General features: G+C 44.3%; 2 protein-coding genes across 3 annotated transcripts in view; one reads left to right on the top strand and one right to left on the bottom strand.

The window, feature by feature from the left end:
• Positions 1–4,555: 4,555 nt before the first annotated feature.
• Positions 4,556–6,188, bottom strand: CEP43 (centrosomal protein 43). Its single transcript, XM_056565788.1, has one exon. It carries the CDS (start codon positions 6,046–6,048, stop codon positions 4,933–4,935), a length of 1,116 nt encoding a protein of 371 aa, XP_056421763.1. The 5' UTR covers positions 6,049–6,188; the 3' UTR covers positions 4,556–4,932.
• A 78-nt stretch (positions 6,189–6,266) lies between these two features.
• RAB23 (RAB23, member RAS oncogene family) overlaps positions 6,267–22,542 on the top strand; it is a 40,308-nt gene continuing 24,032 nt past the window's right edge. Inside the window, exons 1-3 of one of the 2 annotated variants that reach the window (XM_056565789.1) lie at positions 6,267–6,507; positions 18,845–19,039; positions 22,047–22,132. In XM_056565789.1, the coding sequence (XP_056421764.1) occupies positions 6,488–6,507; positions 18,845–19,039; positions 22,047–22,132 (301 nt within the window). In that variant the 5' untranslated portion in view covers positions 6,267–6,487. The remainder of the gene's footprint in view (positions 6,508–18,844; positions 19,040–22,046; positions 22,133–22,542) is intronic. The other variant, XM_056565790.1, reaches the window with a different exon arrangement.

Below are 22,542 nucleotides of genomic sequence, written 5' to 3'. Positions count from 1 at the left end.
AAAACTGCACCCCTCAAAGTATTCAAAATGACATTCAGAAAGTGTGTTAACCCTTTAGGTGTTTCACAGGAATAGCAGTAAAGTAAAGGAGAAAATTCAAAATCTTCATTTTTTACACTCGCATGTTCTTGTAGACCCAGTTTTTGAAATTTTACAAGGGGTAAAAGGAGAAAAAGCCCCCCAAAATTTGTAATGCTGTCTGCTCACATCTCCCCTAGCATTAGCAAAACTACAACTCCCAGCTTGTCCTCACTGACAGTAGCGGGTCACAAGCTGACAGTGGGAGGATTTTTCCACCAGCTGTGAGCCTTGCGCTCACAGCTGTCAATCAAGGAAGTGTGTCCATGACATAGGTGATGATGCATGGACACAGCAGGACTAGTATGTGTCTAAGCAGGCCCGGGGGGGGGGCACAGTTGTTTGACTGGCTTTTTCAGTATGAAATACTGAAAATTTTCTAATGAAAGCAATTGCAAAACCTATTGTTTTTGCACGCTTTACAACATATCAAAAGTTTTTGTATCTGACAGTGCCCATTTAACACCCCACGGGTGTTTGACGACTTTTCGGTAAAGTCGGATGTTTAAATGAAAGTTACACATCTGACTTTCACGAATTTCACTAAAATGCAGTTTTTCCCCCCAAATTTACATTTTTTACAAAAGGTAATAGCAGAAAATGCCTCACAAAATTTGTAAGCCCATTTCTTCTGAGCATGGAAATACCCCATATGTGGACGTCATGTGCTCTGTTGGCGCACTACAATGTTCAGAAGAGGAGTCACATTTGGTTTTTGGAGAGAGAATTTTGCTGAAATGGTTTTTGGGGGGCATGTCGCATTTGGGAAGCCATTAATGTGCCATAACAGCAAAAAACACCCCACATGGCACACTATTTTGGAAACTACACCCCTCAAGGAACATAACAAGGGGTACAGTGAGCCTTAATACCCCACAGGTGTTTGACGACTTTTCGTTAAAGTCAGACGTGTAAATAAAATAATTTTTTTCATTAAATGCTGTTTTTTCCCCAAATTTTACACTTTTACAAGGGGTAACTGCCCCCCAAAATTTGTAACCCCATTTCTTCTGAGTATGGACCCCATATGTGGATGTAAAGTGCTCTGCGGGCGAGCTACAATGCTCAGAAGAGGAGGCGCGCCATTGAGCTTTTGGAGAGAGAATTTGTTTGGAATGGAAGTTTGGGGCCATGTGCGTTTACAAAGCTCCCCATGCTGACAGAACAGTGGACCCACCCACATGTGACCCCATTTTGGAAACTACACCCCCAACAGAATTCAATAAGGGGTGCAGTGAGCATTTACACCCCACTGGCGTTTAACAGATCTCACAGTGGGCTGTGCAAATGAAAAATTACATTCTTCATTTTCACAGACCACTGTTCCAAAAATCTGTCAGACACCTGTGGGGCGTAAATGCTCACTGCACCCCTTATTACATTACGTGAGGGGTTAGTTTCCAAAATGGGGTCACATGTGGGGGGTGGGTGCATTCTGGCACTATGGGAGCTTTGTAAACACACATGGGGGGAGATTTATCAAAGGATTTAGACTGGTTTTTCCTGTCTAAATTTGTCGCACAAAATGTCGGTCTAAATATGTGCGACTTTTCTGCGACTTTTGCTGTAGAGGATTTTTAGAACATGATGCATGCAAGTCTATTTTAGACGGAAAAGCATTGGAAAATGCATTGGTGCTGAATTTATCAAGTGCGACTTTTGTGCGACAAGTCGCATCTGCCCAAAATACGCTGAAATGTCAGACCATGTTGGAGCAGGTCTAAATGCAGTTTAAGCTGTAGACACTGAAGTCTGAGCACAGAATTTATTAAGGGCTGTGAGACCTTTGATAAATTAGGAGCACAATAGACAGGAGACTACCACATACGCTGGTCTATAAGCATACCCAGAATAGACTAGATTAGTAAATGTCCCCCATGGCCTTCAATTCCGAACACATTTTCTCTCCAAAAGCCCAATGGCGCTCCTTCTCTTCTGAGCATTGTAGTTCGCCGCAGAGCACTTAACATCCACATATGGGGTATGTTCTTACTCAGAAGAAATGGGGTTACAAATTTTGGGGGGCTTTTTTTTTCCTATTTTCCCTTGTGAAAGTGAAAAATGTAGGGTAACACCAGCATTTTAGTTAAATTTAGTTACATAATTAGTTTTTTTTTTATTTTCCCATCCAACTTTAATAAAAATTCTTCAAACACCTGATAAGGAATTCACAGCGAGTGTTAAGGCTCACTTGTTACAATCCGTGAGGGTTGTAGTTTCCAAAATGGGGTCACATGAGGGTATTTATTTTTTTGCGTTTATGTCAGAACTGCTGTAAAATCAGCCACCCCTGTGCAAATCACCAATTTAGGCCTCAAATGTACATGGTGCGCTCTCACTCCTGAGCCTTGTTGTGCGCCCGCAGAGAATTTTACGAGCACATATGGGGTATTTCCGTACTCAGGAGAAATTGCGTTACAAATTTTGGGGATCTTTTTTTCTTTTTATGTCTTGTGAAAATGAAAAGTATGTGGCAACATCAGAATGTTAGTGTAAAATTTTTTACACTAACAGGCTGGTGTAAACCCAAACTTTTCCTTTCTATAAGGGGAAAAAAGCCCCCCAAAATTTGTAACGCAATTGCTCCCAAGTACGGAAATACCCAAAATGTGGCCCTAAACTGTTTCCTTGAAACACGACAGGGCTCTGAATTGAGAGAGCGCCATGCGCATTTGAGGACTAAATTAGGAATTTGCATAGGGCTGGACATAGGTGTATTCTAGGCCAGTGATTCACAAACAGGGCACCTCCAGCTGTTGCTAAACTCCCCGCATGCCTGGACAGTCAGTCTGGAAATGCTGGGAGTTGTTGCAAAAGCTGGAGGCTCCGTTTTGAAAACACTGCTGTACGATACGTTTTTCATTTTTATTTGGGGGGGGGGAGAGAGAGAGAGACAGTGTAAGGGGGTATTATATGTAGTGTTTTACCCTTTATTATGTGTTAGTGTAGTGTTTTTAGGGTACATTCACACGGGCGGGGGTTTACGGTGAGTTTCCCGCTAGGAGTTTGCACTGCGTGGAAAATTAGCCACAGCTTAAACTTGAAGCAGGAAACTCACTGTAAACCCGCCCATGTGAATGTACCCTGTACATTCACATGGGGGACAAACCTCCAGCTGTTGCAAAACTACAACTCCCAGCATGTACTGACAGACCATGCATGCTGTAAGCTGTACTTTTGCAACAGCTGGTGGCACACTGGTTGGAAAACCTTCAGTTAGGTTCTGTTACACTGGTTGGAAAATACTGAGTCAGTTAACAACCTAACTGAAAGTTTTCCAACCAGTGTCCCTCCAGCTGTTGCAAAACTACAGCTCCCAGCATGTAATGTTCGCCCAAGAACATGCTGGGAGATGTATTTATGTAATAGCGGAAGGTACACAATTACAACTCCCAGCATGGCAAGACATTTGCTGTTCATGCATGCTGGGAGTTGTAGTTATGAAAGATTATGAGGGCCACAGTTTAGAAACCACTGCACAGTGATCTCCAAACTGTACCCTTCTAAATTTTACAAATCCAAACAGCTATCTGGGCATGCTGGGAGTTGTAGTGTTGCAACATCTGGAGGGCTACAGTTTAGAGACCACTGTATAGTGGTCTCCAAACTGTAGCCATCCAGATGTTGCTAGGCAACAACTCACCGTCTTCCATAGGATTGCTGCACCAGGGAGCTGCATGTCATCGCCACCGGTAAGTGACCTCCGGCGCCAGTCAGGTGGAAACGAACTTTAACCCCCCTGTCCCTGATCTGCTATTGGTTGGTCTCTTTTGACCGACCAATGGCAGGGATAGGAGGGAAGGGACCCCTGCCACCTCACTCCTATCCCTTATTTTCCAGGTCACAGGAGACCAGTATGACCCGGTATCTCCAGTCTGAATTGACCAGCGATTGGGGGGGGGGGTGTTTGATTTCAGTAGGCATCCCGGTCCGGTCCCTGCCCGGTGAGCGGCAGGGACCAGAATTCCCACGCCCTGTGTCCCTAAGTGGAAATTTGGTTTGTAGTTTTTATAGTTGACTAAGCAGGCGACAACACTGACGCTTCTCACTTCTGTTGGAGCATCCTCGTTACCTGCCAGTCTTCACTCTCTCTTAGCCACACCGAGGATTTCTCAAAAGGAAGAATCCACTACAAAAGAAAAAGAACGCTAGACCTTAATTATCACAACTGTCCCTGGTTGTCCATAGCAACCGGAGCTTGGCTTCTATTTCTGAAGCTCAGAGGTGACCATGTTATTTATAACCAGGATTCCTACAAATAAGGAATCAAACCCACATGATTTTACTTGGGCTAGTTAAACAAAGGAAAAAAAAATAAAAATTACTGCATCACGTCCAACTATTTTCTCCGCTCAGCTCCTCTAATACTGGACAACCAATGGCCTTTATACAAGTGAATAGGATCCACTGGTGTTGGACAGGACAGAGCCTAGCAGCAATGTGAACAAGCCCTAATACTAAATGCTCTCATAAAAAGGACAATTAATAAAATATTTTATTATAATACCAGTCTATATAACAAAAATATATCTGATCCATATCATCTGGAGATTCCTAGTGATCTGAGAATATATCAAGCAGCAGCACCTGCAGTGTCCTAGTACGCCAGCGTTTCCCAACTGGGGTACCTCCAGCTGTTGAAAAACTACATCTCCCAGCATGCCCAGATAACCTTTGGCTGTCTGGATATGAAAGGAGATGTAGTTTTGTAACAGCTGGAGATACCCCGGTTGGGGAACACAGCAGTAGGTCATTATTTCTTCCCACGTTAGGCTTATTAGCTGTAAGACATCCACTATTCCTCCTGAATATGCAGTGTCCACCATGATAGAGCGGACATGTCCATCCCATTCCTCAGGACACCTCCTCCAGGTAGTCAGCCACATCGCTTAGATGGGACAGCGAGTTGTCCAGGGTGAGCTCCTCCAGCCGGGGTTCGCTGGCCGTCAGGTCCTCCACAGACAGCTCCCCCTCCAGGTCCTCGCCGATACTTGCTTCACTCTTCTCGGAGCGCTGGCTGCTGCTTTGGAAGTCATCCATGTAGTCGTCGTCATTGCCAGCCCCCATTTTCTCAGAGGTGGACCTCAACTCCCTGTCCTGATCAGTGACCCTCGGTGACCCAGATGGGGGGCTCTGGGACAGACTACACCCAGGATGGGCTCTGCCCACCTCCTCCTTCCAGCCGTATGTCTTCTCCGGCTTGGGGATGGGGTCATCGAAGAAGGAGTCCCCCTCTAAGTCGTCCTCATCCAGCTTGGACTCGTCCGGCTGGGGGGCCTCTCTGGGGGTGCTGTCCTCGGGGGGCTCCCGGGACACCACACTCCGGCAGTGGAGGTAGAGCCGCCGGTACATGGCCAGGAAGCTCTGCTCGTCTATTCCCGGCTCCCTGCCCGCCAGCTCATCTGTGATGTACCGTTCTAACATGTTCCCCGGGAAGTGAGGGCACAGCTCTGCCATGATCGCCCGCAGCTCCAGCTCCCCCACCTCCCCGCTCCCTGCCCGGCTCCGCAGCCTGAACTGGGCCCGCGCCTCTGCCGTGTACTCCGGGGGCAGCTCCTGGGTCGGGGGTCGCACCGAGTCTCTCTGCCGGAAACACCTGAGCAGCTGCAGGAGCAGCGGACCCTTCTTCCCCGCCTCCGGCAGCCCCAGTTCTCGGGTGATGGCAGTCCGGTCCTCAGGGGCGCTGGGCAGGCAGGCTTCAGGCTGCAGCACGGCCAGGGTGAAGTCCAGGTGGAAGTGCTGCAGGAAGTCAGTGAGCAGGCCGGACAGCAGGCGGCCATCCCGGGTGGCCAGGAGCTGCCGCAGACTCTCATTGATGAGGGAAGGCTTGTTCTCCGCCCGCTCCTGCTCCTCCAGCGCCAGGAACACGGAGGCCCGCAGCTCCGCTTTGATCTTGTTCAGGACGCCGTTATTCTCCAGCGTGTGGATCAGCAGATCCCGCAGCTCCGTGTCCTCCTCCGCCGCCGACATCGCTGCCGATCAGTGCGGCTTCACTAGCCTAATAAGGGAACTAGCGGCGATTGCCGAGCTGATCGATCACGTCATCCCAACGCACCGTCACCAGACGTCCAATCAGAACGCTTCCTGCTGTCAGGGGGTCGCGGGGCGGAGCTAGTGACGTCAGATAAGCGCCAGGTTTGAGCGCCAAGCAATCGGCAGCTTCGTTGGAAACTGTTTCCATTCACTGGTTACCAAGCAACCTATAGCTCCGCCCTTCCAGGCATTATGCGTGTAGAGAGAGAGAAGAAAAAAAATCGATTGGCTCTGCGGCTCGGCTACTCTGGCCTTGTGATCTGTGTTTCCCTGCTCATCCCTCCCCGCGTTCCCCGGGCGCCTGGCAACCGAGCGGCGCAGAGCGTGGCAGGGAGACACCGGGAGCTGGCTGCCGGGAGCAGGGTAGGAGCCGGTTATGGGCGCGGTTTTGTACGTGTATGTTTCCCCGTAGGATCGGTGTGATAGTGGGAGCTGTCAGCGCCTCTGGCCTGGCGGGTGTGGATGGTCTCCTACATTGGGAGCACTCTCTGAATAGTCCTAGTCATCCTGCCAGCTCACTATGAGTGTATACAGCAGTGTTTCCTAACCAGTGTGCCTTCAGCTATTGCAAAACTACAACTCCCAGCATGCCCGGACAGCCGAAGGCTGTCCGGGCATGCTGGGAGTTGTAGTTTAGCAATAGCTGAAGGCACACTGGTTGGGAAGACCACTATACGGTACTCTTATGTGTGCTGTCTAGATACCAACATGCAGACAGCCACAGGTCGGGGACCACTGGGTCATTGCTATGGTTATATCACCTGTGCCTGGTGACAACCAGAGTGCCACCATACTGGGAGCTGGCATAGACCTCACTGGGCTCAGGGTCTTGTCACCATTATCCTCTACTGGGGAAAGCAGTGACCTCTTGTACCCTCTCTTGTGTGGTTTTATCATAGTGAGAGGAAAGTGTCACCATGTATATACAGTCCCCTCTCTACAGGATGGGGGAGACTTGAAAACCTGTCCAGAGGAAAAAAAAATTACTGAGCTGCCCCTAGCAACCAATCAGATTGCTTCTTTCATTTTTCAGAGGCCCTTTCAAAAATGAAAGAGGCGATCTGATTGGTTGCTATGGGCAACTGTTCAGCTTTTGATAGAACGCCCTCGATATTGCCTAGAACAGTGTTTTCCAGGCGGGCTACTTCCAAACTGGTCTGGAAGCTTTACCAAAGCAGAAGGGCAACTCCGCTACTATTGGGCTCCTATATAGAGGACTGTACTGTAGTGCCCCTGGCGCCTGAGTAGATCACGTGTTCATTGTCAAGTACCCACCGTTCTATGGGCTTAATAGATAATTCTGCTTTGATAAAGCTTCCAGACCTGCAGTACAGTGCTTCCAGCTGCTGCAGGAATACAACTCCCAGCATGCCCAGACACCCTTCGGCATTCTGGGAGTTGTAGTTTTTCACCAGTTAGAGACAACCTAGTTGGGACACTGTACGTGGTGCTGCTGTAGAGGATGGACCCGTCTGCTCGATCATGTGGGCAGTGGAGCACTGGGCACTGCATATTTAGGAGGAATAGTGGGCATCTGTATGCTACAAAGCATAATATGAGAATAAATAACAACCTACTGCAGTGTTTTCCAGCGAGGGGGTCTATAGCTGCTGCACAACTACAACTCCCAGCATGCCTGGAGGCACCCTGTGTAGGAAATACTGGTCTGGAAGCTTTACCAAAGCAGAAGGGCAACTCCGCTACTATTGGGCTCCTATATAGAGGACTGTACTGTAGTGCCCCTGGCACCTGAGCAGAGCATGTGTGTTGTGCCAGGTAGCTACAGTTGTGGGTCTATGGGCATAATAGAGAGAGATGCCCTTCTGCTTTGGTAAAGCTTCCAAGCCAGTATTTCTCAAACAGGGTACTAGCTCCATTCCCAGCTGATATTCCATCTGTCATTCCCCTGACATGGCCATTCAGAAGAAACCACAGATAGGAGCCTGTTGGTGTTTCATGCTGCCTGTAGCTCTGTCAGCATCAAACCAGTGACAGGTTTTCTTTAAAGGGGTACTCCAGTGGAAAACTTTTTTTTTTAAACCAACTGATGCCAGAAAGTTAAACAGATTTGTATACTACAGAGGAAATTTTTTTCTTTTTGGATTTCTTTTCTGTCACAACCACAGTGCTCTCTGCTGACACCTATGTCCATGTCAGGAACTGTCCAGAGCAGTAGAAAATCCCCATAGCAAACATATGCTGCTCTGGACAGTTCCTAAAATGGAAATCCAAAAAGAAAAGAATTTCCTCCTATAGTATACAGCCACTAATAAGTACTGGAAAGATTAATAATTTTTAATAGAAGTAATTTACAAATATATTTAACGTTCTTGCTCCGGTTGAGTTTTCCACCGGAGTACCCCTTTTACTGCTAGGTTTTTTTTTGTGTATTTTGCACTTCAGGTATCCAGGGTGTAATTTTGATGCTTTTGACATGTACAACCTAAATACTCAAATAAAAACGTGCTCCATGCATTATCTATCGGAGCACTGGAGATACCAGTGTACAGTGCTTGTGTATCTCTGGCGGTCCCATAGACAGTGCATGGATCACATGCTCACCCACTGCTTTTATGCGGCAGGGATTGATGGGACCCCTTTCTGAAGATTATTGGGGGGGGGAACCATGTTCCATGGGAAAGACAGAAATTTCTTCCACAAATCTGTCATGTGAGTTCGTATTTTGAAGGGGATTTCCAGCATCATGGCATCCAGCCAAGTGGAAATTGCCCTGCGATGTAGATTGGTAAATATTGGGGCATGTCAATTTCTGCTATGGAAACAGCAAACAATTTCTTACCCAATTTTCCCTTTGACTTTAATGGGGAAAGTGTAAATCCATAATGAAAAGCTTGTGTCTGGATTTTTAGGTATGGAAATAAACAGAATACTTAGGATGCCTTGGTGGGGCCTCTCTGGTCTCTGTCGCCAGCCTTCAACAATGATGTTGTGTTCATTAGTTCAAACTGACAGCTGGTTTACAAGCACTAAACCCAATATGATGTATTACTGGCTTGGGCTGGGCGGTATACCAGTTCATACCGAATACCGACATTTTTGTGCTGCACGATATGAATTGTAACCCATAACACAATACCGGTTTGGCCCCTCCCCCTCGGGAATGAATGAATTATCAGCCGCACCACGCTTTCCCCACATCGGGGAACTAATCATATGTGACCCGCTGTTCTGCCCCCCCCCCCAATTAATTATTAGCCCAGCGCTGTCCCCATCGGAGTACTACTCACATATGTCACCCGCAAGCGCTGCCCTCCTCGTCCTCCTGTTTGTTGCGGCCGCCGGCGCTGACACTCTATAACAGTGGTCTTCCACCTCCAGATGTTGCAAAACTACAACTTCCAGCATCCGGGCATGCTGGAAGTTGTAGTTTTGCAACATCTGGAGGTCCGCAGATTGAAGACCACTGCTCTTTACTGTATCCCTATGTCCGGGCTGCAAAAGGTAAACAAAATCAACTTTAACTCACCTTCCCCGTCGGTCCGGACCTGCTTCCCGGAGACTGGAATGTCGGACAGCTGTCAGCCGGCTTCTTACATGACAGTGGGCTCAGACTATCACCGGCCGAGGCGGAACATCGCTGCGGCTGGTGATAGGCTGACGGCTGTCCGACATTCACAACCTCAGGAAGAGCGTAAGGCCAACGTAGGAACATGCGTTAAAGTTTATTTTGTTTACCTTTTGCAGCCTGGGCATAGGGATACAGCTATAGAGTGTCAGTGCCGGTGGCCGCAACAGACAGGAGGACAAGGAGAGCAGCGCTTGCGGGTGACGTGAGTAGTACCCCGATGGGGACAGCGCAGCGCTGGGCTAATAATTAATTTTGGGGTGCGGGGGAGGGAATACCATTATATACCGTGGAACCGCCATAAGTTACATAAATATCGCGATACACATATTTGGCCATACCGCCCAGCCCATCTGTTATGTAGATGGTGCCAGCATCCCAGACTTGATCAAAGTCCGTCCAGATAAAAGTACAGTGGCACATCACTCCAATAAAAAAAAAACTGAATTTATCATTGTGTCAAAAATCCCAGCAATGTTTCAGACTGAGAGGTTGCTGGGATTTCTGAAATCAATGAGCCTGGTGCAGATGCGCTACAGTATATGTTGGTGCACTATTTTGTGACCAAGCTGAATAATACTACCAGTACGGCCCTGTGTCTTTTCCTTCATGTCTCAGAGGGATAGTGACAGATGCTTAATATTGACCCAACACCTAAATGGTGTCCAGGGGAGCACAATCTGAAGGCGTCACTTATTTCCTGCTGACCTCACACCTCTGCCAAGTGATGTCTAAAAGGAAAGGTTTTGGCCAAATGTCTGCCCTAGTGTAGTTTCTGTTTAGCCTGCGTATACTGACCTTACCATGGCAACTATTGGGCCGCCCTATCCTGCAGATCTGCCACCTAGGGAGCATTGATCTGCCCGGGTGTCTCTGTAGGCAAGCCTGTGTGCTGGGAGTGCAGTCTGGTGAGTACGATCTCTCGGTTTATCTGTAGACACAACAATGGGAAGAGATTCCTGTATTTGTAGACATCTCTTATTTATTCTCAGGCACTCGTTCAGATTTCTGCTGTATGCAGCAGATTGGAAAGAGTGCAGTCTTCTGTGTTAACGCCCTGAACATATGTTTCCAACAAAAATATTTTCTTCATGAAGTGAAACGTCCCAAGAATCATCCATGACTGAGCCGTTCACTGCTTTCTAAAAGAACATTTCAGATGGCTGCTTCATATGCATTGGAAGACTCTTTGTAATCCAGTAAGATAGTCCAGACCGCCATTACAGTCATCACCCGCTTCTGGGCTTGTGAATATTAGATTTCTAAATTTACTATAGTTTACTGTATTCATAGCTTCATATTGGGTTGTGCAATGTTTTTAGAATTTGACATAGTTATTGTTCAGACTAATGCTTCTTTATCAGCAGTTTTGCCCTGTATACAACTAATTGCTGTAACTGGATCAGCAGATAGATATAGATAGATATTGAGTGTATAGAATAATAAAAAGTTAATAATAATAATGTATGGTGGAGTAATATATGAAATATGGCATATGAAATCTTATGTCAGTGTACTCTAATAGTATGCAGTTGAGCATATCAAGATCGATTAATTAATTGACTCATTTAATTATTTGATCCTATCAGGGTGAATAGTCAATTGCATTCTATTGGAGTACACTGACATAAGATTTCATATACCATATCTTATATATTATAATTAACTCTCTTCGTTAGTCTATACACTCATTACGCATTGCATATTGGATCTCATTGGGGGGATCAGTTCAGTCACTGTCTAGTTCATACTTTTACATACATTGCCATCATAGATAAGCAGTTCATTCACAGACCTACATTACATTTACATTTAAACATTCTACTAGCCCACAATTTTCTTTTCCCATCAATCACTTAACAATTTAGTCCTAGAGAACCAGTCACTTTTATTTTCACAATTTGTCTTTTATTTTTCCATACAGGTCTGTATAAGGGCTTGTTTTTTGCGTGACCAAAATGAAAAAAAAAAATGTTTTTACACAGTATTCCTCATGGTAGTTTTTCTATTATTGTGCTACTTAAAAAAAAAAAAAAAAAAAAAAAAGAATGCTTTTAACAAAATCAGTATGCTTAAAATTTTCCTCTTCTGACCTCTATAACTTTTCTTTTTCTGTATACAGGGCTGTATATGGCTCATTTTAAATGTTCTCATCTGTAGTTTTCATTGGATTTTAAGGAGTAATCCAATATAACAAAACTTAGCTCCTATCTACAGGATAGAGGACAAGTGTCAGATCGTGCTGGGTCCGGCCACTGGGACTCCCTACGATCTCCCACTCTTTGCATGAATGCAGTGTGTCGACAATGGCACGAAGCTGTGGCTGAGATGCCCCCTCCATGCACCTCTATGGTAGAGCTGGAGATACCCGAACGCTATATCTCTGTCTCTCCCATAGAGATGCATGAAGGGGGGCGTGCTGACCACTGCTTCGTTCAGTGGTCAACACAGCACCGTGCACAGAGCAGTGCCCCCTCAATGCATGGGGAGAGCCAGGGCGTTGAGCAGGAGATCGCAGGGGTCCCAGTGGTCGGACCCCCCGGGATCGTCATTGGTCACAGTGTTTAAAGGGCTAATGACGGCAGTAGACTGATCTCCACTGAAGTGAGCTCATCTCTCCAGGTGTACCTTTATGCTCTGATGTGTTAAGTCCCAGAAGACAAGGATGTACATTTACGCCCAATGTTGTCTATGGGTTAAGGGAGTACATGTCAGGTTATTATACAGTCGGGTGTGAATGATGTACATTGAGGGACATGTACATGTAATACACATCCCCTGACTGTATACTCCTCCCTATCACCTGATATTCACTCTCTCAACTCTGATCACTTCCTAAACTGACAGACACATTATAAGCTCTTATATCTGGGAAACAGAAGGGCATATCAAGAAACTGTATATCTGTGTGTGATCAGGGTACTCTGAGCTATTTCATTTATTTGTTTATGTGGAATGACCACAAGTCCTGTTGTGTTTAGGCTGCCTTTTCAGGGGATGGCCATAAAAACTATTTTGTTAGTTAGAAAAACCTATACTTTGTAAGTTGTTAAAATATGTAACATTTCTAAACCGAATAGCCTTTGTCATAGCTCTCCCACCCCATCATTTGCAAACAAAGCTGTATGAGAAAGATGACAGCCCAGGCTCTGCAGCGTCCGAATGGGAAATGTACACCAGGGAATAGTACATTGTTTTTCAGAACATAAATGCTGGATCCAAGGTGCAAACACCAACTCTTGTGCACTGACTATGTTTGTCAAAAAGTTGAGCTGCACTTTACAGTCAAGGATTATAGGGGTATTCCAGGCAAAAACTTTTTTATATATATCAACTGGCTCCAGAAAGGTAAACAGATTTGTAAATTACTTCTATTAAAAAAATCTTAATCCTTTCAGTACTTATGAGCTTCTGAAGTTAAGGTTGTTCTTTTCTGACTAAGTCCTCTCTGATGACACCTGTCTCGGGAAACGCCCAGTTTAGAAGAGGTTTGCTATGGGGATTTGCTTCTAAACTGGGCGTTTCCCGAGACAGGTGTCATCAAAGAGGACTTAGACAGAAAAGAACAACCTTAACTTCAGAAGCTCATAAGTAATTAAAGGATTAAGATTTTTTAATTAAGTAATTTACAAATCTGTTTAACTTTCTGGAGCCAGTTGAGATATATATATATATATATATATAAGTTTTTGCCTGGAATACCCCTTTAAGAATTAAGGGTTTATTTTTTTTTTTTTGTTAGGCCGGAATTCCACTTGTTTTTTTTGGGGGGGAAAAAATTGTATTTAACGAAATTTATCTTTTATAATGAAATTTTTAAACATGGATCAATTTATGTGTGCGGGCAGAGAACTAAAAATGTAGCCGACAATAATAAAAATGTAGTGTGTGGTTTTTTTTTTCCCACTTTTTATTCTTTATTTTTAAATTTTTTTAGGTAGTACTACTACTCCCAGCACACTGTTCCATGAAGGGAGTAGTAGTACCTGTACTAATTGACAGATCGCCCTGAGTCCGTTGCGATCCTCCTGTATAATGTATAGATGCGGCGGACGCTCTTCTCTGGTCCCTTGCACTGCCGTATATATAAACCTGTTCATATTTCCTGCAGAGAGCTGTGATCGGCCAGATGGTTCCAGCCAATCACAACTCTATGTGGGAAATATGAATATGTGTATATATAAGTCAGTGCAGGGGACCATAGAATAGCAGCTGGCTGCCCGCATCTATACATAAACAGGAGGATCACAGCGGGTGTCAGGAGTTACATCCGCTGTGATCTGTCCTTAACTGCAGGTACTACTATTCCCAACATGGAGCACATTCTGCTCCATGCTGGGAGCTGTAGTACCTGCATTAATAGACAGATTGCAACAGGTGTCAGAAGTGACACTTGCTGCGGTCTGTCTATTAATGCAGGTACTACAGCTCCCAGCATGGAGCAGAATGTGCTCCATGTTGGGAATAGTAGTACCTGCAGTTAAGGACAGATCACAGCAGGTGTCGCTACTGACACCCAATGCGATCATCCTATCTAATGCAAAGATGCGGAGCAGCTTTCGCCTGCACTCCGCATCTCTGCACTATACACCGGCCGGCCAGTGATATGAATAGAACATCACTCATTCATATTTTCCTCTGAGAGCTGTGATTGGCTGCAACCATCCGGCCAATCCCCACTCTGGGTGGAAAATCTGAATGAGTGATGTGAATTTCTATTCACATCACTGGCCGGCCCAGAGTACAGAGCAGAGGTGCGAGCGCTGTATAGAGCCACTCTACATCTCTACTATATTATGGACGATTGCATCGGTGTCAGGAGTGACACCCGGGGCGATATGTCTATTAGTACAGGTACTACTACTCCCATCATGGAACAGTCTGTTCCATGCTGGGAGTAGTAGTACTACCTAAAAATGGTTAAAAAAAAAAATAGAGGGGGAAGTGAAACACACACACACACACACACACACACACTTTATGCATCCTGGCATACGTAATACATAGGTACAATTGGGGCTTTGCCTGATCCTGCGGTATAGTTTAATTTACTTCAATGAGACTAAGCTGTTGTGAGTTGGAGCATGAAGCACAACCACACGATGTATGGCACTCTGCCTAAGTAAACGGTAAGGTAAACACTCGGAAGAAGACTCAGCAGCTAGTAATGTCTTTGATAACAGGCAGGCTGCAAGAGAGAAAAATTACATTTTTAATAAAGACTAGCTGAGTACCCAGTTTTTCCTACCTAATCCTTGTGGGGGAAGAACTGCAACAAAGAAGAAAGCTTTTGTCCTCCTATCCCAACTCAATATCCCGACCTCATATTGCGTCCCCATATCCCGTCCTCAGGTGGGGCTGAGGGGTGATGAAGATATTGTAAGTCGAAAATACGAGGCGTGGCTTTGTGGTAGTGGTGAGCAAGCCAGGCCGATGAACAATAAGGGTAGAAAATAAAAGGGTTTGGCTTGTGGCTTGGCAGGCCAGACTGATGCTTTCACCAGGAGATGCAGAGCGTAGCTTGTGGCGTGTGGTACCGGAAATCCCAAATACTAGCATAAAAATCCCCCATCCCTTATGTAAGGGGGTAGGTAGGTAAGGGTTCATTTAACTATCCTATATTTTTATTTGACATATAAGTAATATGTGTACCAAGTATTATCAACATATCTCCAGCTGTCCAAGCGTTATGCTGGAACATACATTTCCCATCGACTTGCATGGGACATTAAGCAATTACCCTGACATTCGTAAATGGATGTAGGTTAGGTTAAATTAACTATCCTATATATAACTATACATACACACTGTGGGGGAGATTTATCAAAACCTGTGCAGAGGTAACGTTGACCAGTTGCCCATAGCAAACAATCAGATCACTTCTTTCATTTTTAATGATCTGGTTACTGTGGGCAACTCAGCAACTTTACCTCTGCACAGGTTTTGATAAATCTCCCCCATTGAGTTATATATATATATATATATATATATATATATATATATATATATATTAGATTTACAGGAAAAATGTTTTTGCCCCATAATAAGTACATTTCAGTGATAACAAGTCGCATTCAATGGCGTCCATAGCCTTTAGCTTAATTGATAACCCCTTGTCGCAAATTGACTTTCATTAACGTCCATTTGCGGCTCCCGAGGTATGACACACTCAGCTGGTGGGCCTGCAACCTACCCGGCGGGTTCCGGTTTCTATAAGCAACCAGGACCTACGGCTAATGCAGGACATCACCGATCGGGCTGATGTCCAACATTAATCCTTTAACACCCCTGAGGAAGTCACATCGGTGACGGAACGTGTGGGGTTTCTCTCTTGTGGACATGGGTTGACTGGGACATTTCTCCTCCTTCCTCCGGCTGTGGTCTGCACACCTGGTGATTGTATTCCATCATCCACGATTTGACTATATATGGGGGCTACAACATTGCAAAAAAAAAAAAAATCATTTAACCCCTCCCCTAATAAAAGTTTGAATCATTCCCCTTTTCCCATTTAAAAAAAAAAAAACTGTGTAAATAAAAATAAACGTGGTATCGCCACGTGCGTAAATGTCCAAACTATAAAAATATATATTGTTAAACTGCACAGTCAATGGCGTACGCGCAAAGTCCAAAATAGCGTATTTTTTTTCACTTTTTATATCATTAAAAAATTAATAAAAAGTGATCAAAATGTCCAATCAATATAAAAATGGTACCGCTAAAAACTTCAGATCATGGCGCAAAAAAATGAGGCCCCATAGGTGGAAAAATAAAAAAGTCATAGGGGTCAGGAGAGGACAATTTTAAACATATATTAATTTTATTGCATGTAGTTATGATTTTTTCCAGAAGTAATACAAAATCAAACCTATATAAGTAGGATATCATTTTAATCGTATGGACCTACAGAATAAAGATAAGGTGTCTTTTTTTTTACCGGAAAATGTACTGTGTAGAAACTGAAGCCCCCAAAAGTTACAAAATGGCGTTTTTTCTTCAATTTTGTTGCACAATTATTTTTTTTTTCTTTTTTTGTTTCGCCGTAGATTCTTGGTCATTACAAAGTAGAATTGGTGGCGCAAAAAATAAGCCATCATATGGATTTTTAGGTGCAAAATTGAAAGGGTTGCGATTTTTTAAAAGGTGATGAGGAAAAAATGAAAGTGGAAAAACGCTCGGTCCTTAAGGGGTTAAGGTTCACAGAGGACAAAACTTAAACATGAATAACTTAAAAATAAGCAGGAATAAAACTTATCCACACTGTCATTCTACAAGGTTTTCTCTAGATCCTGTCCATTCTCAGCTGATGACTGTAATACTGTTTTCACAGTATATCTATTGCAATATAATATAGGATATAACCTAAGTCAAGGAAAATATACAGAGAACTGCATCATGTTATTATTATTTTTTTAAATATTTTCTTATTAATAGACAACATTTGGCCTCCCTTTGGGCTAAATTCAGCATGGGAATGAAAGTCCAGTCCAAAGACTATAAACCCACATTTCATCAGCAGGATTCCTGTGTTATGCCTGGACACCTGATCTCAGAAAGTGAGACCTCCAGGAGCACAATCCCAGCATTTATATTTGATGTTGGAATAGAGGCAGTGTTGACAGGTCCTTTTCTGCTCCCCCCTGACTCTGAGTTTGGGGATATTAACACAACCATATGTCATTTTGCTGGTCATGTGGATGGAGTGTGTTGGACCAAGGCCATAACCTCAGTTCTTCTTCAATCAGTAGAAACGTCTTCGCACTGCATGTGAAGAGAGGATAGCAAATGCTGTGCAATGTTTGCTGCGTTAAAAAAAAAATGTATAAAGACTGACTACAGGGATTGCCACTGCTGAGACCCTCAATGACACACATTAGGTATCTAGAAGATGTCCCCCCCACATTATGTAGGCAGCAAATGTCCCCCACATTATGTAGGCAGCAGATGTTCCCCACATTAGGTAGGCAGCAGTTCTCCCATAGTAGGCAGCAGTACCCCCATAGTAGGCATACTTACCTTCTTCTGGTCTTCTTCCTGTCTGCTCCTGCTGATCTTGAAGCCTGGCCTTTTCTGTTCTTTTCTATCCTCAGCACTCCAGGGACTAATGATGTCACTCATGCACCAGAGCGCAGAATAAGAGTTTGGCATCCTATGTTTGCTGGCTAAATGCAGCCAGCGGGCACAAGAGTGATTGACAGGGTGAGGAGACAATGGAGTGGGAACGTTCCGCCGGATCCTGGATGATTGGGAGCTTTGCCTGCCGGCAGGGGGTCCCCCTGGCAGGCATCGGATTGGGTATTGGGGATATTGGCATGAGTACAAGTGCTCGTGCAAATGATCCAATACCACTATCGGGACATCATACATTACACATTTCTCGTAGAGATATTGGGGAAGATTTATCAAAACCTGTCTAGAGGAAAAGTTGTTGAGTTGCCCATAACAAACAATCATATTGCTTCTCTCATTTTTAACAAGGCCTCTGCAAAATGAAAGAAGCGATCTGATTTGTTGCTATGGGCAACTCAGCAACTTTTCCTCTGGACCGGTTTTGATAAATCTTCCCCATTGAGCTTAGTAGTGCATGGAAATGAGAGGTCCTTCAAAGTAAAGCTAAGTGATTAGGAAACCTGTCATGAACATACCCTGTCAAGATAGTGTGCATGTTCAGCATCTGTTTGATGTATCTATCAGATGGGTCCATCCGAAAGGGTAAATGGTTAACGTGTTTCTTCACATTCTGTACTGTACATTTTTCATTCTGCCTTTGTTTAACTTCATAGGAATGTACAGAGCGGGATCTGTCCCTGTAAGCCTTGCCATGTTTAGTCTATGCTGCTTGATGTATATGCTCCAATAGGGCCAGATAACGTATTTCAGCTACTGCCTAAACAGTATTTCATTTCAATGGAGTTAAAGTAAAAACATTTCCAACCAGTGAATTTCTTTACTCCTGTATACTTGTATGGGCTTTTGTAAATATATACCAAGGAATTGGGCTGTGCCACCCTTGATCATGGATGAGCATGGCATTCTGTCAGGTACAGGAAGGGGTTTTATGGGAATGAATGGTTTGTGTTATTGTCTTTGTGTTATTGTGATATTGTCTTAACCTGAGGTTTCTGCATCTTCCTTCTATCTCTCCAGGCTAAATTCATTCAACAGTGGTGAACTACAAACAAGCAAGATGTTAGAAGAGGATATGGAGGTGGCCATTAAGGTGGTGGTGGTGGGGAACGGCGCTGTTGGGAAATCGAGTATGATTCAGAGGTACTGCAAGGGAATTTTTACAAAGGATTATAAGAAAACTATTGGCGTGGACTTCCTGGAAAGGCAAATTCAGTATGTATATTTTGGAACTTGTTTCTTACTTATTGTTCACTTTGTGGGATAAAATATATTGTACCGTTTGTCTAAATAATATCAGGTAATTACTTGTATGCAGTATGTTGTAAAACCTTATCCTTCCTCAATACCAGCAATGCAGCATAGGGGGACTGATCTGTACCTTTCCTATGCTCTGGACTGGACCCCCACTAAGCACCACTTCCTAATCCTATCTCAACACAGGAAACGGTTACTTGGCCAACCAATGGCCACAGCAGTGCCCCCCCCCCCCCTCAGTCAGTGAGCATTTTCTTTGTGATGAGTGACATATCACTACAGTATTACATAATTTTCTTATCTGTGTGGTCTTTCTGTGGTGGCGCCATCTACAACCAGCTCTGCAGCCTCTTCACGTTTTAGGATCAGTTTAGGTGCTGAAGGAGTCAGTTATTAAAGGGGTACTCCGGTGCTTACACATCTTATCCCCTATCGCTCCGGGTCTCATTACGGTCGATAGCAGGGCCGGTGGCGTGTGACGTCACGCCCCCACCCCCTTGTGACGTCAAGCTATCACGCCCCCTCCCGTAGGCTTGCATTGAGAGGCGGAGCGTGACGTCACAAGGGGGCGGGGGCATGACGTCACACGCCGCCGGCCCTGCGGTCGACCGTAATCAGACCCGGAGCGAGCACGCTCCGGGGACTGATTACAAACTGGGTGCCGCGTGCATGATCCCGGCCGTCCCCAGCTGCGGGACTCCCGCGATCAGGCATCTTATCCCCTATCCTTTGGATAGGGGATAAGATGTGTAAGCACCGGAGTACCCCTTTAAGATATACATGGATTCAGGGTCTGAAGCTGTATACAGATATGACCTTAGTTTATACAACAAACACCTGCTGACAGGTCAGCTTTAACACATCTATGCCAAATACGCATGTTCCCATGGGTGTGACTGTCAGTAGTCATCTCAGCGTACTCAATCTTACACTTTCCTTCCACTTAGATTTCAATTCAAGGATAAATCACACCCCAACACAGTCCAAATTCCCCATATACAAAGCTTGTCAGCACCATCTATGGAATTCTGTGCTGATAGGTACCCAACACATCTACACTCAGCTTTGCAGGTTAAACACTCTAAAAAGGCTATTAATTGTTTAGAGAATACAAGGACCAAAGTTTTAAGCTTTAATAAAAAGAAGCAAAATAAAATTATATAAAACAAGTAATACAGTTACAATATAAAAAGAAGTAACAGAAATCCTTCCAATACTTATTAGCTGCTGAAAACTACAGAGGAAATTCTTTTCTTTTTGGAACACAGAGCTCTCTGCTGAATCACGCGTACAGTGCTCTCTGCTGACATCTCTGTCCATTTTAAGAACTGTCCAGAGTAGGAGAAAATCCCCATAGCAAACATATGCTGCTCTGGACAGTTCATAAAATGGAAAGAGATGTCAGCAGAGAGCACTGTGCTCATGATGTCAGCAGAGAGCTCTGTGTTCCAAAAAGAAAATAATTTCTTCTGTAGTATTCAGCAGCTAATAAGTACTGGAAGGATTAAGATTTTTTAATATAAGTAATTTACAAATCTGTTTTAACTTTCTGGCACCAGTTGATTTAAAAAAAAAAAAAAGTTTCCCCCTGAGTACCCCTTTAAGGGTAGGGAAACTGTATATGCACACAGGCTAGATCAGACCCCAGCTACCTTAACCAATTTTCATTTTCTAAGACGTTATCTCAGGTTTCCAGTGCTGGTTACCAGTCCAGTAGACAAACAAGGCTCTATACCCTGGACAGTGATGTGATAAGGGGAAAGTATCCTGAATAGTAAATGGTGCATTGTTCATTTGTTTTCATTACTATAATTCTGCATTCCCACCCCACCCCCGTTAAAGTTTGCAGAACCAGGCCAAAGTGAAAAGGTCATACTCTGTCTTCTTTAAGTGATAGCCCCTATGATCTGGTCACCATTGTCTAATGTACATTTAGAGTAGGGTCACATGTGCCGTATTATGCTGCTGCATATTTTCCTACCCATAAAAGTCAATGGTAGCTAAATACGCTGCTGACAATACGTGTGTCCCGACCCTTAACCTGCAATAGCAATTCCTGGCCAGGCTTTATTCTCCTTACAGAATGAACAACATTACAGATTAGTAGTTCTCCTTTAATGTTGGCCTTAATACAGTAAGACATAGGAATTGATGTGATGCTTTCTTTCACCATTTAGATTTGTGAATTTATTGTTTGACTGGTTGCTATGTGCTTACAGCATTTTTGTGCTATTTTCAGCATATGCTTCTTATTGCCCTATACCGCTGCCTCAAAAAACTTGGCAGAAAGCGTCTTCTGTAAATGATCCACAGGGAATTAAAAATGTCACAAAGGTGGCCTTCTTTTGTTTAGTGCTTCTTGTATATGATGGAGGGAGACATGTGCAGGTAAACTAAGAACATGTGATGAATAGTAACCCCTTCCTAACCACCGGGTGCGAATTAGAGTTTCAATAGAACTGTTTATCCCAGTGTTAATTTCTATAGAATTAAGGTCCTGGAGACAATGCCCAGTTTTAGTATTTGATTTTATTGCCAATATTTGCTTGCAGATCTTCCGGTTTTATGTTCTATTATTCCCTCCTCTCATACTGACCATCATCCAATGCAAACAGAGGAGCAGCCTCAGCACATCCCAGAGGCTTCCACCCCTTGTACCAGTTTTCTGATGCTCTCCTAGTTTTCTAACAATACATTAGAAGGAGCCGGCTACAGAAGGTTACGAAGCTAATGAGCTGATCTGTAATAAAGCTCTGCTGTGACTCTATGGCCTGGACAGAACATCACAAAACGCCTTGTCAGCTTACACTCATTCCGTCCCGCTTCATCAAACGTAATGACCCAAGCAGTGTTCAGCCGAACCAAAAAGATGTGAAAACGCGTGAAGTGAAGTGAGCTTTGTACGCCCTTTTATAATGACACCTGGAAGTTCTTTGAGTAACTCTTTGTTGTGGTTGTATTTTAGGATGAATGAGGAAGATGTGCGCCTTATGTTATGGGACACAGCTGGACAGGAGGAGTTTGATGCAATAACCAAAGCATATTACAGAGGTAAGTAATTAGCTGCAAACACTGTGCTGAGACACATTCATTCTTCTGGCTAGTACTGCTTCTCGGGTGTTTATCTATAAAAACAATAAATTACCACCAACTTGAAGACCATAGTTGTTCCTTGTCTGTCAGATTGACAGTTATGTCAGTCAGCCATTTGTTAGTTATATCTGTTTCAGGGAAAGGTGAGTAACAAGCAGAAATGACCACTACTACTGCCCTCCAAACACTTACACTTCACTCCTTACCACTTCATTGCTTTATACCAAGTAACCTTTCCCAATTATTAAAGGGGTACTCCCACCCTAGACATCTTATCCCCTATCCAAAGGATAGATGTCTGATCGCGGGGGTCCTGCCGCTGGGGACCCCCGTAATGTTACATGCGGCACTCACCTGTTTCTTGTCCG

This window comes from Hyla sarda, chromosome 3 (assembly GCF_029499605.1).
Source record: "Hyla sarda isolate aHylSar1 chromosome 3, aHylSar1.hap1, whole genome shotgun sequence".
NCBI classification, from domain to species: Eukaryota; Metazoa; Chordata; class Amphibia; order Anura; family Hylidae; genus Hyla; species Hyla sarda.
Note: the sequence above shows the minus strand (reverse complement) of the source record. Positions and strands in the feature narration are given on the sequence as shown.

What these genes read in the sequence shown, in the direction of transcription:
- CEP43 (XM_056565788.1), bottom strand. Translation starts at nt 6,048, where the DNA reads ATGTCGGCGGCGGAGGAGGACACGGAGCTGCGGGATCTGCTGATCCAC.